The sequence below is a fragment of the Plectropomus leopardus genome, chromosome 13 (genome assembly GCF_026936395.1).
Source record: "Plectropomus leopardus strain MGB_pleo_1.0 chromosome 13, ASM2693639v1, whole genome shotgun sequence".
Taxonomy (NCBI): Eukaryota; Metazoa; Chordata; class Actinopteri; order Perciformes; family Serranidae; genus Plectropomus; species Plectropomus leopardus.
The window spans coordinates 17,332,344-17,350,045 of NC_142188.1; the positions used below are offsets into that span (position 1 = coordinate 17,332,344).

A 17,702-nucleotide genomic window follows, 5' to 3' on the forward strand; every position below is an offset into this window, starting at 1 on the left:
ATATAATTAGACAGGTATTGGAGCTAAACACACAGGAGTCAGGGCTGTTCAGTATGTATGGAAAGAAACTTTATTAGATCAAACCCCTGTAGAGACTATAACAGCATTTAAAGATTTTGCAACAGCTGAGCAATAAAAAAGACTTACAAAAGATTTTTTATGGCAACCACCTTACTTGTAGACACATCATAACTACCATAAATCCCCCCCCAAATCCTAATACAGTTTACTTGATAGGATTACAGATTACAACTGACATTCACACCTACACACATTGCATACTTGCTATTTCAAAACCAACCTTGTATTTAAATATTCATTAATAAATATTAAGTATTTCATCAATAAGTGGGTGAAATGTTCTCTTTTTCAGAAAGATTTCATTAGTGATGTCGGTAAGCATGTGCCCATGTAAGAAAGACATTTAGAGGTGAAGAATATAAAAAATCTGTATGACGACAACATAAGCACTTCATAAGACAAACACAGAAATTTAAGTGTCCTCTCCCCGACGATAAGGAAAGTCAAATGTATAAATATGATAGTTCTAAAGTGCATCTGTCAAAGACTTGTCGAATGAAAAGTCATCAGCGGTCCTATCTCATAAAAAAAAAAAAAAAAAGGCTGACAAAACTAAAAATAGATATGTCTGAACGTGCAGCAGATATATTTAGCAAAAACTACCTACATACAAGCACAGTTTTTTGTTTTTTTTTTGTTTTAACACGATGGAAAAAGCACAAGGTAAAAGATAAAAAGGATAAACATCTTCACATTGTCAAGAAGTGATAATTAGTTCTTTGCAATTTCAGTCTACTCCTGCTTGTTCACACTTGGCTTTACAGAATATTTTATTTAAATTTAAGCAAACTTGGCTGATAAAAAAAAGCACACAGTGGTGAATAAGTTCCTTCTTTCTGCTAAAAACTGTGCAGAATCTCTTTCGTTCAGTCGGTCTAACCTGTAGTTCGTCAGGCTGTCCCCTTGTTAGAGGCAAGGGTCGTAATATCTAGATCTTAGGCAGCTTGGGCGCACTGATGAGAGGGTTGGTCTCTTGCAGAAATCTCCGTCCGGCACTTTTGTAGTCGTACGTGCAGTCATGCGTCTCAGCATAGCGGTGGGTGGCACAGAAATTGTGACCACACCTGAAAGATTACAATAAACAGATATTTTGGTATGTATGCAAAGATGCAGAAAACAATTCTCAGACTCAGAAGTATGTAAGTCAAATTGGATTTGGAAATTTAATATGATAATTTAGATCATTGCTTTTCTTCCAATATAGAACTTTAGTACTCAGCTGCTGGTAACAGCGAGTAGGTTTGGGTACTGTTCACATTTGAACTGATATCTGGAATGAGGTATTGGTACCCAATAGTACCTTTTTTTCAGGACTTTACTTTATTTGTCATTACAAAAATGTACTTTTTGAACAAACTGCAGGGACGAAATAATAGAATAAAATGCAGCTGTGCTCCTCTGTTCTTTTTTAATCACTGAGCTAATCTTCTGTCTGTGTCAGTCTGCTTGTGTGTGTGTCTGCTCGTCTAGCAGGGATACTAGGCTATTACTAAATTATAAAGAAAAGAAAATACAGCAGATGAAGAAAATATCGCAGCAGATCAGTGCTGCAGCGATATTTTTGGCTTGCTGGGAAGATGACGTAGCCGTTGCAGAGCTATGTGGCTGCCTTCGCCCTACTTCGGGGCAATTCCACATCCTGTCTGAAGTTTGACGTCGCTGTTCAGCAGAGCTATAATGCCAGTTTCGGAGCGATTGGGGCACTTTGCGGCACTTCCACCTATTGTCTAAGTCTGGCATTCTCACCCAGATGTGTTCTCAGGTACCGACATTTGGAACAGTTGGATTTAACATGAAGCTGTGCTCTGTGGGGCCACTGTAATTCGGATGATACACATGAAAATGCAGAGTTCGGTAGCCAACCCTACTGGAGAAAAGCGTGAAAGTGAGGAGCGCTCACTCTGCAGCATCCCCAGATGTAACAGCACACTGACAGACAAAAAAACAAAACAAACAAAAAAAACCCAACTACTTTATTTCTCTGGCTGATGATATGAATTTCTGACTTTGATTTGGCAGCCCTAGAAACAATCCTTTGTTCATTTACAGAATATTCTTTGCTAATTGAGCGGCTGATCTTTGCTGATGGAAAAACTGAATGTTTTGCAGTCACATTACTCCCTCCTTATTCTAACTGCTCCATAGAAGATTTCTTAAGACTGAAAGCCTCCTTTGTGGGCTTTAATTTCTCTATGCATATTAGTCCATTAGCAAAAAGAGCAAAACTCTTAGTACCATTTACTTTCTGTAACTCAGTTCATTTATGAGTGCTAATATTGAATAAATTACAGTGCTCATTTAATCACTGTAGCATCACTTAGTCTTTTGAACACTGTCGGGAGTTTTTCCTTACAAACTGTTGCATCAGACTAAGGATGAACGCCGGACAAGCCCCGAGAGAGGGAAGTGATCCAGATTGATGTCGTGGGGAGAAACTTTGATAATGCTAATAACTTGTGGCAGAACAAGCAGCGAACAGAGACATGTTTTCACTGGAGAGATGGCTGTGAGACAAAATGAACTAGGAAAAGACCACTTTCTACTAAAACGGCGGCTTCGAAGACAAGAATGACAAATAGGGGAAGATTTGATTTAGAGTCAGGCAGCGAGTGGGTGAGTGAGTGCAGGTGGAAATGCTGGAGGCGCTTGTACCTGCACTCGTAGCTGGTGGCCAGACCAGTCTTCTTGCCACAGAGGAAGCAGTGCTTTGAGCTCTTCTTCTTGCTGCCTGTGGGAGCTTTGACTGGAGGTAGGTGGTATGTGTGAGTGCCTGCGAATAGAGGAAACTCTTTTTATTATTTACTTTACAGATGCCTGTGGGGAGTAAATGATGGCATGGTGGAAAGGTTTGCATTAATCCACACACAGCCCAGTCAGGTAGCTTGGCACTCCTCTGTAAATGTTACCATTTAAAGTACCCCTGATGTCTGCACACAGCATAATCAGAGAATTTGGGAACATTTTACAACCTTTTCTTTGATTTGTGCTGTCTTTAACATTTAAGACAAATTTGCTCAAGCTTGATCCACCCCAGTAATCATGAAGCCATTAAAGGTTAGTTCAACACAGAATCACTGAGAGGAGGAAAATTGCACTATTCAGTACTTTCAGGCATGTTGTACGTCTTACCAAACCCCTGCAATGATGTCAAAGCAGCCGTTTTCATCAGATGTCAAAGGCAAAACACCTGCTGTGAAATCGCACACTGGAGTGTGGCCAAAAATGCAATATGCTTTAAAGTCTCACTGTACATTTCAGAAAACCTGTCAGGCTTCACCATTTTTCTGTATTTTGTCTATATTCCTTTATCTTATTGCCATTTTATTGAGCACAAGGAGATGCTTTCATACCATGCAGTATGTCTGCTTAATGTCTGTCACCTGATACCCACAGGAATAAAACTGCCAGGAAATAATCCCTCAAAAACACACTGTCACATTCATGTCTTTTTATCTTGTGCTTCGTGGTTAGTTCTGACAATTCATTTCAAGGTTTGTGATGTAGCAAGATTAGACCGTAGTCATCTAAACTGGATGTAAACAGCAGTGAATGCCGTTGTGACAATGCTGTACTTGAAATGATGCAATTAATTGTTTGAAAGAGGTTTCAAGACATTTTCAGGCTTTGCCACTTGAACCATTACGTTGTTGCAATTTCAGGAGAAAATGTCATAAAACAAACTGTTCATTTCCTAAGTCAGGGAACACCGGTTTATGTCAGCTTCTACCCGTGATAATCGTGTCTGCAGAAGCATGCAGCTCGGCAGGGTTTGTGAGCCGTGGGGATACGGGTACATACAGATAAAACTGACAGCTCTGTGATGAAGGTAGAGGAAGCTTGCTGTCAAGCAGCTGGGCGTGGGATTGGATTTTTATTTGTTTTGTGCACTTTAATCTGCTGCCACACAGACGTACAGTGTGTTCAAACATTCAGAACCAAGCACATTTCCCAAATTCTTTTGTTTAGTAGACCTAACTTGAATTTGATTACCATTTGGTTAAGGGTTGCCCCAATCAAGTTTTCTTTGCTCCCAATCCTGATCAGACTCATTTGATATGGAGGATCTGACGTGTGCTCAGCAGCATTGTAGCGACATGGTGCACTGGGAGAATCAAGGGTGCCTTTTTTTGTAACTTAAATGTACCTCAGCTTGTGTCAACTGCTGTCAGTGTTAACATCGTCATTCTTCAGCTCCTGACTGTGTTTTGTTTGTGTTGCTCTGTTGTTCAGTCACTGATGACAGAGGAAAACTTCAAATATTTTAATGAAGCAAAATGAGATGCTTGTCAAAGCTGTTGTGCCTAAGGCATAACGGATATCTACGAACAATAGATCTGCATTGCAGAGCAATCAAACTACGGTTTCCTTTACAGGTCTGGACATTCCTACTAATTTTAAAGGAATTTTACTTGAAAGAACTGCGAGGCATTTATTAATCTAGGAAAAACTTTTTCCTTGAAATAGCTCCACTTAAACCTGAATAAATAATAACTCCTCATTACTTTTGGAAACTCCATCAAACTGAACAGTCTCCAATTCCCCTGCAATTAGTAAAAAAACAAAACAAAATTACTTCCAGGAAACCTTTGGGAAATTATTAGGAAATTACATCTTGTAAAATTAAGCGTTACCGACTAGATTTTGCAGCGCAGTTAAGAAACATTCATATGTTAACTATATATTCCTTAATGACAACAAAGTGAGACTTAGTGTTGTCAAAATTATTGATTTTTCGCTACATATTGATACTGAATATTTGAAATGGTTTCGATACTCTTTTTCTGAAGTATCAATACACCAGCACCAGTTGTGTGTCACTCTCTTCTGTTGTCAATGTTCACTACAGTCATTCTGCTTTTCTCTTCTACTAAACAAGAAAAGAAAAGTCATTGCTGTGATGTTATAGCCTGAATATATTAACTTTAAATTAAAACTAAAAATTCTATGCCCTCAATGTCAATTTCCTGTTGTATGAAATATCAAAGTTTTTCAAGATATTGTATTGATGTTAGATATCCCAGCATCATGAGTACCCTAGTGAGAAGCTGTTTTTAGCAACAAAAACAAAATACACAAATATCTTATTTATATACTGTGTGCAATCAGACTGTTGTGAGCAGACTGAGTTCACATGCATTTCTTTTTTTTTTTGCTTATCCTAGAGAAGTCACCAAAATGACTTCTAAAGCTGCAACTCAAAGAATGAGGGAAAAGACTCTTTGGTCTGGTATCGTGAATGCCAAATGCTCCTTAACCCACAGTTTGAAACTGGTCAAGACATCCATATGGTAAAGCAGTAAGGCAGTAAAACATATCCTGAGTGATGAAACCACAAATGATGTCAAATTTAGACAGACACTCGGTAAACAGAATATTCGAGAGCAAGCACAATCTCACAGTTGAGGGATGACTTACTTTCAGCACAACAACAACAACATAGTCAAGACAATAAGAGAGTGGATTCAAGTCAGGCTGTCCGTGAGTGGCCTCTTCAGAGTCTAGATTCCAGCTCTGCTGATAGATATATTTAGAAAGCTTTCCAAGAATTTCCAAATATCCTGACAGCACTAGCAGATACCTACATGGAAGAATGAAAAAATCCTCAAGTGTAGGTGTATAAAGCCGGTAAAGGCATCTCCAAAAAGACCAGAAGCTTTAATTACTGCCAAGGGTGTCTCTAAAATTAATCTTCTGAGGACTAAATTAATCTTTTTTAAAGACTCTTGGAGGTGTGAACACCAGAGTCAGCATACTTTGTGCCTCTGATAGATGGAATTCATTTTGGAAGCCCACTCAAAAACTAAAATAATTTCTAGCCTGTCATTTATTTATTTATGACTTACTCCTTTCACAACTCTGTGTGAAAATGCAGTTCAAAGGCTGACTTTTAGGTAATTCATGTGAAGTCATTAGTTTGGTTGTTGAATGCTGTTTGCAGTCGATTCTTTGAAAACCATCAATCAATTCTCACCTGTGGGACCCACTATAACAAATGTCCAGTAATACAGGAAAATAGCAACTTCACTCAGTGCCTGATGTACTGTATTTATCCATATCCCCTGTAGATAATCGGAGCATATCAGTAGTCGACATAAATAAGTCAGTGTGCTTGTGTGTAGGCTTGGCACCTTATGTTGTTTGTGCTACTTCTGCAGTTGAAGCAATAATGAATATTTAAAACCCTTGCGGTGCTTTGTTGTAGCCCTCACACAACATGCACTGAAGACTTTCACACAGCAACATCCTCTCTGTATGCAACTGCGCCTCTCAAGAACTGCATCTTAGTTCAGAACCGTTTGGCTACAGTGCACTCTGGCACAACAGATGGCTGGAAAGTCACACAATTCAAATGTGCAATCCCACCACCACAATGCAACACTTTCTTTGTACGCTAGTTCTTTCATGAAAACATAAAAGGTGTTTGTCCGTCTCCCTTACCTATTCTCCCAAATGATGTCATGATTCCCCCAGCTGATGCAAGACTGTTGGTGGCCTGAGAAAACAACAATATAAAATATTGTTAGAGCAAATCAAAAAAACAACTGCAGTCCATTCACATTGATATTTTGTCTTGCATCCACATGCAACAAATAGGCTGCAGGGCATGCGAAGAAAATCGTATATTGCAATCACAGTCAAAAAAATAGCAATGAGCCGCAATTTTAGTGGGAATGGTAATATCTGTGTTTCACATTCACTGAAAAAATATATTTAACAATGGTGATGATGAAGTTTTTTCTGGGGTTTTTACCAAACAAGCATGTTCCCAGGGCATCTTTGCAGCACCACAATGCTTCATTTATAATGACATGTTTTGACACATTTTACTTTTGTCAAAAATATTGTAGATACTGCGATTTGTATATTGCCCTTGGCCATATTGCGATTTTGAGAATACATCGATCACATGTGCAGCCCGAGCTGTGTCAGATGAGAAGCAATATGTAGGAATTTGCTTTATCATCTTTATATTGTGTGCTTTGCTCCTGGGTGGAAGATACTATTATCACCCCATCTGGTGGCAAAGCTCATATCATGATATCATGAAAGACAATTCTCTCAATGTTTGATCAGTTAATGCTTAAGAAAATTTGTTGTACTTATCAGAACAATGTATGCAGTTTTTAATATATTTCATCTGCTAGAAAATAACAGACGTCTGAATCATTGTGATCAACCTGACTGAGATCTTATCATGTTATTTTGAATAATTCGGTTTATGTGAGATAAAGATACGGCTCCACAAGTCCAATCTGAGCAGCAAACACTGTCTCTCTGTACTCACCATGTAAGAGGCTGCTGCTCGGTGTAACGGTGACATTTGTCTTATCAGATCACCCTGAAGGGGCCTGTTAGTTGGGATGGATGGCAGCCTGGAGCCTTGGCTGCCCGGTCCTGAGGCAGTGGCGGGGGGCAATGCCAGTGCGAGTCCCAGGCTCTCTCCAAGACCATCCCTGCTGTCTGGAGCCCTTGTGGAGAGAGAAGCCAAAAGTTCAGAGTTGTTCAGGGACCCCAGCGGCTCCTTACAGGCTTGGTTGGCCATCTTAGTGATGCCTCTTGCTTCCCTCTTGGAGATAAGCTCTGGCCTCTTGCCAGGTGACTCCACTTTAACACCACGAAGGCGTGGCGGATGAGTTGACGAGGTGGTGGAGGGGTGAGGGGATGTGCTGCCTGGCTTCACTTGTGCTGAGGATTGTGCTTGAAGGCTGGGCTGTAAACAGGACAGGGCGGAATCGAACGTCTGAGGCAGCGGTCTGGTAGAAGTGGAGGGTGAGGTGGAGACAGGTAATGGAGAGGGGGGGCTGATATGATATGGCGTGCCAAGCTGTGTTCTATCACCCCTGCTGGTGAAATTATCACTTGTCCCAAGTGTCCAGGTGCTGAGCGGGGAGGGGGAGAGCGGCATCTGGTGCTGAGGACGACGACCTCCCTCTGGCGGGGTGGACACATCCAGACTCAGAGGGTCTAACAATTCCCCAAATGGAGCTCCAGGTTGTGCTGGCATCACCAGCCCAGCAGCTTCCTCTAACAAACCCAGCCCGACTGCCTCCCCTGCAGGCTCAGCTGGGTCAAAGGTGGCTTCAGGTGGCCCCCTGATACACAGCGGAGGTAGCTGAGGGTACACACAGTCCCTCATCAACCTGCTGCTGCCAATGTCCAACCGGGACACTTTGGGAGGGGGCCGGATCTTTGCAAATGGTGGGCATGTCTCCCATGGCTCCTCCTCCTGAAGCATATAACAAGATGGTGAGGAGAAAGAGGGAGGAGGTCTTCTAGGGATAGAAAAGTGGGCTGAGGTTGCAGCAGCGGAGGGCGGAGAAGGGTGTATGGATTCATGGTCTGCGATTGGAGGTAGTTGTGCATTTGACTGCCAAGGCTGGTTCATCTGGGGGAGCGAACGAAAGAGGCGGTGATGGTGTCGTGTGCTGGAGGGTCCTAGAGAGCCACCGCAGGGATGTGAGCTGACAGGGGGCCGCGGTTTCACCTTAGCTGACTTCTTCGGCTGGAGGACACAGACAGAGACAGTCATCTTACACAACAGCACCCTCTCATTTTACATTTTCAGTACTTTTCCCACATTCTGTAAAATAATCACAGCGGTTATCTCATCACTTGATTTCAGCTGCTTGTATAAATTTATTATAAGCATAAAAGATCTTTAAAGAGCCAGTACAGTTTTAAGTAATGAATAGCTCTATCCTCTTACAATCACATGCAAATTAGTGTTTGGCGCAGTACATCTGCAATATGCAAAACAGTCGCAGGCTACCATCTTTAGTCTAAGATTATGACGAGCAGGATTCTATATGATGGCAGTATTAGATGTATTATGGTTTTATTATTTTACTGATAAAATAAAAGTCTACATTTAAATTAATGAATCGACATGAATATGAAATATGAAAATGAATCGTGTGGAGACCACATATGCACTAGGCAGTACAACTTTAATTTCTGTGATCCCAGTAGCTTCCAACCTTCTTGTTGAGGTTCATGTCCTCCATCTTGGCTTTGAGTAGCTTCATTTTGTTCATGGTAATGGAGTTCTCGAGGCTTTGCTGTGCAGCTGCAGAACTCTCTCCATCCTCCTCCTCCTCTGCACACACATTGTACACCGAGCCACCGCTGGAAAATATGAGGCAAAAACACACTTCCTTATTGTGATCCAACAAAGCCGTTGGCAGTCTCTTCGATGGCCCAGCTAACTGAGCTCAGCTGCCACAACTACCACTGAATAATCAATGTTAAGTACTCAACTCCACACTGGCTGTGTAAATAGATAATTATACATATCTTGTTTGTTCCCCATTTGTTTCTCTTTTTCTTTGCACCATTATTAATAGTCAAAGCAATGGTTTATTTCTGATGTTACTGCTTTAGTATATAATATGCAGTTTCAGTATTTGGATAGATAAAAATATAATGATATTATAATTGTCATAACAAACAACAAAGATATGATGTTAATATTCCAACCTCAGAGATTCGGACACAGGGGTGAGGGTGCCATCTCCCCTGTCGACCACTCGGAAGAAATTTAGCTGGTCACCCTCACGATAGACCACAAACGTAACCTGCTTGTTTGTCAGACTTTTCTCCCAGCCTTCCTCCTTTGTGGTCTCCATCAGGTCAGTCACCTCTTTGATAGGATCCTCCATGGTTACTGACAAAAGAAGAGAGGAGGCTATGTGATTAAAAAAGGAAAACAGTTTATTTAAATTCCCTAATGTGTCAGGGAATTGTATTTTAATATAATGTAAAACTAGAGATGTGCTGCTGTCATGTGAACATGCAGTTCCTTGGTCTTTGTCTTACCTCTCCTGGTGTTAATTGGGCCTCCCCTCATAGCTAGGACCAGTTTCAAAGTGCAGCCCTCTGCAATGCTGCAAACAAAAACAGACTGATGAGCAATATAACAGGTTAAGTTCAAGGGGAAATTTGTAAACTTCTAAAGTGGATGTCCAAAAAGTTTTGGTAATAAATGGAGTTCATAAAGGCAATAAATTCCTCAGTGTGTGCTACATTGCCTGAAAGATCTGAGTTTGCAGCTGCAAAATCTGTTGTTCTTTCTGCATCCAAAGCCGTCATTTGATGCCACAATGACGTATTTGGAGGCAAAGAGGAACAGCAGGCTGATTTTCTGCCTTTAGGTATCCAAGAGGTGTGCTCTAGGCACCATTAGTTCTCTCTGCTTGCATTTCAAACTACCTATGTTACCAACAGCTAAAGTGTCATCCAAAAATTACAAGTGCAAAGGATGTTATCAATGAGGATACAGTGTATTTTTAAGTGTTTTGGCTGACTGATAATCAGCTGTAATCATTCAAGCCAGATTATGCGGCCAGAGAAATGTAGTGGAGAGAGACAGGCTGCTGTGCAAGAGGATACGGCTGGCAATGACCCTCCAGAACCTGAGCCATTGAAAGCAAACATGTAGTGGTGGTGCTTTTGCTCAAATCGCCCTGAAACGGAATCATTCTGCTACTAAAAATTTCAGCGTGGTCAGTTTTTGTTAGATGCGTCGCCAAAATTGAAAGTGAAAAGCATTAAAGTTTCACTCCTGATGTGAACAGAGTTGTGCTGGTTGGGAATTTGTGCTTCCTAGAATAGGAAATGAATGACCTGTGCTGCTCTCCCAATGACTGCCAAATACATGTTTCCTTGGATGGTTGGATTGGTTAGATTTAGGCATGACAAAGACTGGTTAGGGTTAGGGTAAGAATGTCAGGGAAAGCCAATCAGAGGCAGAGTAAGGCAGGCCATTTCTTTTCTATCCTAAAAAATGCAAAATTTCTGGATACCCAAGATAAACTTGAAAAGACAAACAGGACCAGCAGGGCCAAGAGAGCAGATGACCAATGAGTGAGTACTTATGTCACCTAACGCCATGTTTTGGTAATGTTTTTCCTTGCTTGTGTTTTGTTTTGGCATCAGAGTCTCACGTGAATGCATACTGGTACACGTAGGCACTGTCGTTATGGATATGTTTACAGAACACAGTTTTCCCACTCAACACAGCACGTATTGAGGAATTTATTGCTTTAATCAACCACATTTCCCATCAACGCTGACTAAGCATCCAAATAAAACATGGTGAATTTTCCCTTCAGGAGTATTGTTTTTCATTTCCCAGAGTGTAATTGTGTGTAATTGTAATAGGAGAGAAGGAAATAAAATTATGCAACATATTTACATTTAGAGTAAAATGCTTTACTTCTGAGGCAGAAGGAGGATGCTCTGAGATAAAGTAAACAGCACTCCAAGGGTCGGGATGATTTCCAGATGAACGGAAGTGCACGACTGGGAACTCCACTGGAACATTTGTTTCTGATGAGCAGATGTTTCATTGCCCGCTCTACCCTTCTGCTTCTAAAACTTCAAATTCATGCTGCAGTGTGATAGGCGAGCCAAGCAACATCTCACCAGAGGCTGTTCATGTGGAAAATTAAGTGACAAGCATTCATAACAATACCACCATCTGCAGCTAGCGGAGCACTGGAGGGTGAGGTCTGCATCTCATAAACTGACAAGAGTGGAGAGGCAAGCTCTCTAAATATGACCAGTATGTCACTTGTCTCATCCGACTCTACATCTCTGGCTCATTTACGATATGCTGAAGTGAAGACTGACTCACCACCGCAGCAGGAGGGCTTTTTAAGTGCATATGCAAATGACTCTAAACGTACACAGGGTGTTTTCAAACATATTGCTAATAATTGGCCCGACAAGCCTTGTCTGTGTGATTTTGCTTCAGTGTCAGTGCTCTAAAGGACAGAGGGGGTCTGCAGGAATAGATTTACCCATAGTCATGTAGACAATGTTCATCATCCAGCTCCAGATTGTTCCAGATAAGGTGTTGCTGGGCAACAGGGATACCTTTATAGACAGTCAGAGAGAGAGGATGGGAGAGAAAACAAGCAAAGTTGACACGGACCTGTTCATATTTCATAGACTAAGTTCACTAATCTGACAGACAGACAGGCAAGATGGGAATGCTGCCAAGAGAAGCACCTATACACCACTAAAGATGATTCATGCCTGCCCCCTAAAGCCAGAAGTATGTCATTGCTAAAAATGGGTGCAAATCACAGAACAGATGCGTTGATAATAAAAAATAGTGTACATTAAAAAAAAAAAAAAAACAACTTGTTACCTCACCACAACACAGCTTATCTTACATATAAAACTGTCAAATGCATGACACAGATTGGACTACATGTCTACATTGTCTTTAATATTACTGCAAATAAGACCAAAGTAATAAGACTCCAGTTGAGGGATGACAGCATAATGAATACAAAGGCTCACTAGAGCTACTCCTTGAAATGAGATGCATAGTCAGGAAGCTCCCCATGCCCACAACGAGTGAACTCGCTGACCCTGAGCTGGAGGTGGGCCAGTGTTAGTGAGTGAGCAGTGATCTTTGCAGAGTAGTTTGCTCCATCACAAACACACTTGGCTTGGCTGATACACCTCCTCACACACAAAGAGCACTGAGAGGCCTTTCTGACCAAAAACTGAAGCAAAAAATGTAGCTGTGAAAGGTCATCTCAGGACAGCCAAGGTCAAAATAAATGAGAACTAACAGATAATTCAAATTAACACAACCCACATAGCCTAACCCTAAACTACGCTGAAGAACGCACTTTGCTGTGTTCATTCATGCTGCCTCCACTGCCGTATTTGAGGGTCAGGCCATCAGGAAGATCCACAGATTTGTTGAAGTATTATTACAAAGGCAGTTGCACTTTACAAAGTCAGCAAACAGCTTGACCTTTTCTCATAAGTTTAGACGACTTTGCATAAACAAGAACAACAACAGCCGTGCATGCAATAGGCCAGAGAGTGACAGCCCATTTTATAGGCATATAGTGCTGAAAAAAGTGGCACAGCATGTGGTGATCATACACTGAATTTTAGATTTGGACAGACTGATATGGCTAGACATCAGATAATTGTTTGAATTTCATAAAAAGCTGACAGCCAGACTAAACACTGATTGACTCCAGGCCATTACTGTAAATGACAAACAAATAATAAATGAGTAAATAAAATAAATAAAACTGATTATGGTTTATTGTGACAATAAGTCTAAGGGCTGTAAAATTAGAGTGAAACCATGCACTTTTTTGGTATCTATGCATTGCCCACCTAGTTACAGTACATTTAGTGTGGTTAAGATTACAGATTCAAGTCAACACAACAATCAACAAATAATTTGAATGGCACCGCCCAGGAGACTGACAAGACCACACAAATGGCCAAACAAATGATAGAATACAAATAAACACTATTCCAGATAAGCCATACCTGTAACGCTCATTTTACCAATCCATCAAGTAACTGATGCAGCTTGCTGGCTCAATCCATGCAATATTCTGACCGTAGAAACAGACTAAGTAGAAAGGAAACTGAACTATTCAGTGTGATCATTTGGCTAGTACAAAAGGAAATGCTGATTGGTGAAAGCTGTTGTAGAGACAACACACCCAGGTGGGCTGTAAAGTGTGTCACACTTACTTGAGAACTTTGGCATGTTTGTATTTAGTACTTATTTTCAGATAAGCAATCAGTTGCTTTTAAAATATACCATATTTCCCGGTTACTTTGGATGCCCCCGATTGCATATTGGTGAAACATGATGTGACATTTCTGTAGCTGTCTCAGAAGAACAAGCAAGAGCCACTGCTCAGTGGACAGTTGAGAGGCAGAGGGAGACGGGAAAAAAGCACTAGTACAAATTACTTTTCTTGATTTTGTGTAAATGGAGCGACAGCAGTGCTCCACACATTTAAGACTGGACTGATGCAATGTTGAAAATAGCTTAGACTTGACTTGAAAAGACTTGAAAAAAATATTTATATGAATATAGGCTCAGTAGATGTGTATGACTCAACATGGTCATCCCTCTTAGCAACCATGTCCTAAAAACAACAGATGAAATAGTTACCACATTGTATCAATCTATTTGTTTGTTGTTGGTTTGTATTTTTTGTAGGTGCTGGTGTTGCTTTTTTGCTTTTGTTGGCTGCTTGTTCTGGTTTTTTTTTTGTTTGCTTGTTTTGTTTTCTTTCTAATTTTTTTAAAAGAGCTTGATCGGCTGCATAAGGTGCAAACTATTGTTGTGCTGTCTGATTTCCCTTGTACTTGTAAATAACCTTGAGAAAAAAAAAACTTTTCTTAACAGGTAATGCTGTAACAAATTCAGGGATCCTAAATGTCTCTCTAGCAGTACAGCAACAAAGATAGTGCACAAAATACGCCTCTCCATGCTTCGCACTACCACTCCACTGCTTGTTTGGTCATTACTATAAAGTACTGAGTTCTTGACTTGCCCGTATTTAGTTTGTTTGTATGGGAGTTTATATGGAAGTTAGCTCTCAAAGATGCTTGCAGTGGCAATGGTAGGCATAAAAATGACAGCTGCTCTCACCATGCTATGTTAATTTTAATGGGAATGTCTGTTCTACTCTCTTTCTATGATCCTAACATATGAAGTATGGACATCTTTTAGCAACAAACTAAAACATGCAAACAACACATTTGCGTGCTTCATACCTTCCAGCCTCTGGATCTTTGCCTTGACTGAAATGACAGCCTCAAAGGGCAGCACACGCAGCTCAAAACAAGTCCCAGTCAGGGTCTCAATGAAGAGCTCCATAGTGTCATAGAAGGGGAGCTTATAGTGAAAAGCTCCCACACTGTCGTCATTAAAGAAGGGTGGCTCCTTCCTGTCGGTCATCTTGGCAGATTGGCAGAGAGACTTCAGGGATATGGTTAAATGGGGGGGCTGGCCCAAAATGAGTAAGAGGGGGGCAGGCACTGCTTACTATCCTCGCGACCGTCACACATCATGCAGGACACCACAGCTGTAAGCAGAAACAAAAACACTGCATGAGATGTGTGGGCTCTGAAATCTGACACTTTTAAATCAGCTGTTTTCCCTACAGCATTCAAAACATAACCTCTGATAGCGAAGTCCAGTCGATTGCACATGGGTGCACATGCATTTGTACAGACTTTTCAATCAATTCATGCATTCAACTGTATTTTTGTGCAGAGTTAGATGTCTTTTGGTGGGGAAAATTCTATTGCGTTGGGCCACAAATTTTAAATGAGTAACACTGCACAACTGTTTTGGACATTCACATAATGACCAACATAACCATTTAGATATGCAGGATGGACCAGTGGAAACACACAAAAATATGCTCATTTTTTTGATTTTTTTATTCTAATGTTTGTAATACTGTCTTGTGGCATTTTTACATTTCAGAGTAATTGTTTTGAAGCAAAGGCATGTATCAGTGGCAACAGACACATGCAACCCTATTATAAAAAATTCAGTGCAGCATTTAAGGCCCTGGCCAAAATTCAAGAGTATCAGGTGTGTTACATAAACCCATCAGTGGTATGAGGTGTCCTGTGCCTGACCATAGCCTTTGACCAATCACATCATTCTAACCAACATCTTACAAAATTTAATATGCATAAAAGACAGGTTAGTCCAATGATGATCACTTATTCTGAAAAAAAGAAGAAGCTGAATTCAACATCTAATATAACGGTATGCCATGTAACCCGCAACACTTTGGTTTAGGACAGAATAGACTAATATACTGCTATTATATTTTCCCTTTTTGTTTTGGAGTGAAGTTGTCTACCAGTTGCTGTCCGGAGCACATATTACACAATGGCCCTTTAAATTAAGATCTTCCATTTTACTGGGAATGTTACTGGGGGTCTGACAGGAGCTCAAGTAACAACTGATGCCAAAAACTAAAGATAACCCGTCTCTCATAATGATGGCTTCATGGTGTTAGTACAGGATGCCTGAGGTGTAACCATTCACGCGGTCATTAGCAGGCCAATGTCTGAGGAAACGGTTAGTTTTTACAACGCTGAAGTTAGCTTCCGATTCAGAAGTTAAGGGGAGAGTTAAGGGGAACGAAATGCCTAATGACAGATTTTCGGCTTTTTGCACCTCATATTGTGGTGAAAGCGTGTTGAGACATTTTAAATAGAGCCTAGGCGTAGTCTGAAACCTTTCTTCTATTTGTGAAAATGCAACAAAGGGAGATTTTACTGCGTTTTTATATCTAAATAAGGTAAAAGGTAGATTTATTGTCGTTTTTCTTAAACGTGGTTTAAGAAGAAATGAAAATCAAGTTGATCCTAAATCCTGCTACATCTTTTTGGCGTCGAAGGAGGAGCTGAGGAGTCTCACAGCCTGGGGAAGAAGCTGGACATTGGACCAGGTCCTGATCAAAAACCGCTACACTTGGATGGGTCAGATCTGGACTAGATTATCCTAGAGAGACCAGAATATAGATATAGAAAGACTATATAAAACATTAATTTTGATTGGTTACACTTTTTTCTATTTCGTCCTTTTTGCATTGTCACACATTGAATATACTGTATGTTTCACAAATCTGAAACTGTACCTGAAATAAAATTTAGCCTGGTTGGGATAATCTAGTCGAGATTTGACTCTTCTAAGAAGGGGGTTTCAAGACACATGGTTCACTGTGGTCTTAATGGGGAAAACGCAGTGAAATCTCCCCCCATTTTTTTCTTTGCAATCTTACATGTAGAAACAAGGTTTCGCAAATCTGAAATCGTATTTTAAATCGTGTTTCGCCTGTGTGGAATAATCTAGTCCAGATTTAACTCCTCTGTGTATAGTGGTTTTAGTTGACCTGGATCTATGTGGTCTAGCCGTATAAAACGCAGTAAAATCCCCCTTTTTGCATTTTCACAAAGAGAATGAAGGTTTCACAGTTTTAAAAGTTAAGTTCAGACTACGCTTAGGTTTTACTTAAAACGTCTAACATGCTTTCACCTCAGTAGGAGGTGATGCTTCTGCATCAGAAGCTATCAATCGAAAACCAACTTCAGCGTCGTCCAGGTTTTTAAGTTACGATTTTATTTGGCATGATTTAGCTTTTAACAAAACAGTGGTTGACCGCACCACCACAGCAGAAGCTATAGGCCAGGTCGCTGAAGACAAATAAACTACGTTAGCTAGCTACTAGACGCCTGACAACCGAGATGAATGGGGTCTCCTCAATACACTTCCAGCAGCTAACGCTAGCAGAGAAAGGTCGCAAACGCAGTATTTATACCTCCCAGTTTCACAATTCAAGACTGACGTTGGTATTTCATTACTGACGACTGCTCAACTTACCAGTATCGTCTGCATTAACAAGGTACTAAATTCCGTCTAGCCGACGCAGCTAATGTTAGCTTTCGTTGCCATGTTAGCCAACAACTCAAACAATGGCTACCTTTCTCAGTGGTTAGCTAGCAGGCTGCTAAGCTACATCCATGGGCTCCAGTCCTCCGCCGTCCGGTGCAGCTGTCACGGGAAACGTTGTGCTCAAACCGAAGCAGCATGTCATCCCATTTAACTCTAAAAACTACACACGGAACAAAGCTGACCGTCGGTTGTTATCGGTCGCCGTGGGCCCCTTGTTGGCGACATCATACCTGTCAAGCGCTGCTGAACAACACCTTTGTGACTTCGATTGGCAGACAAAACAACCAATTGGATCAACGGATGGTGAGGTGGGCGGGACGAAAATGATCTGTTGTCAAATCCCAGGGTCAGGGGCAAT

General features: G+C 40.9%; 1 protein-coding gene across 2 annotated transcripts; it reads right to left on the bottom strand.

The window, feature by feature from the left end:
- Nucleotides 1–47: 47 nt before the first annotated feature.
- zfand4 (zinc finger, AN1-type domain 4) lies at nt 48–17,621 on the bottom strand. Of its 2 annotated transcripts, none has more exons than XM_042502371.2 (10): nt 17,373–17,621; nt 14,641–14,951; nt 11,883–11,958; nt 9,898–9,965; nt 9,559–9,745; nt 9,060–9,207; nt 7,367–8,584; nt 6,520–6,574; nt 2,734–2,851; nt 48–1,145 (listed from the first exon to the last, which is right to left on the bottom strand). In XM_042502371.2, the coding sequence occupies exons 2-10, from the start codon at nt 14,822–14,824 to the stop codon at nt 1,010–1,012; spliced, it is 2,190 nt and encodes a 729-aa protein (XP_042358305.1). In that variant the 5' UTR covers nt 14,825–14,951; nt 17,373–17,621; the 3' UTR covers nt 48–1,009. The 2 variants fall into 2 exon arrangements, with proteins under 2 accessions (XP_042358305.1, XP_042358306.1); XM_042502372.2 differs by having other exon boundaries at nt 17,273–17,621.
- Nucleotides 17,622–17,702: the final 81 nt, after the last annotated feature.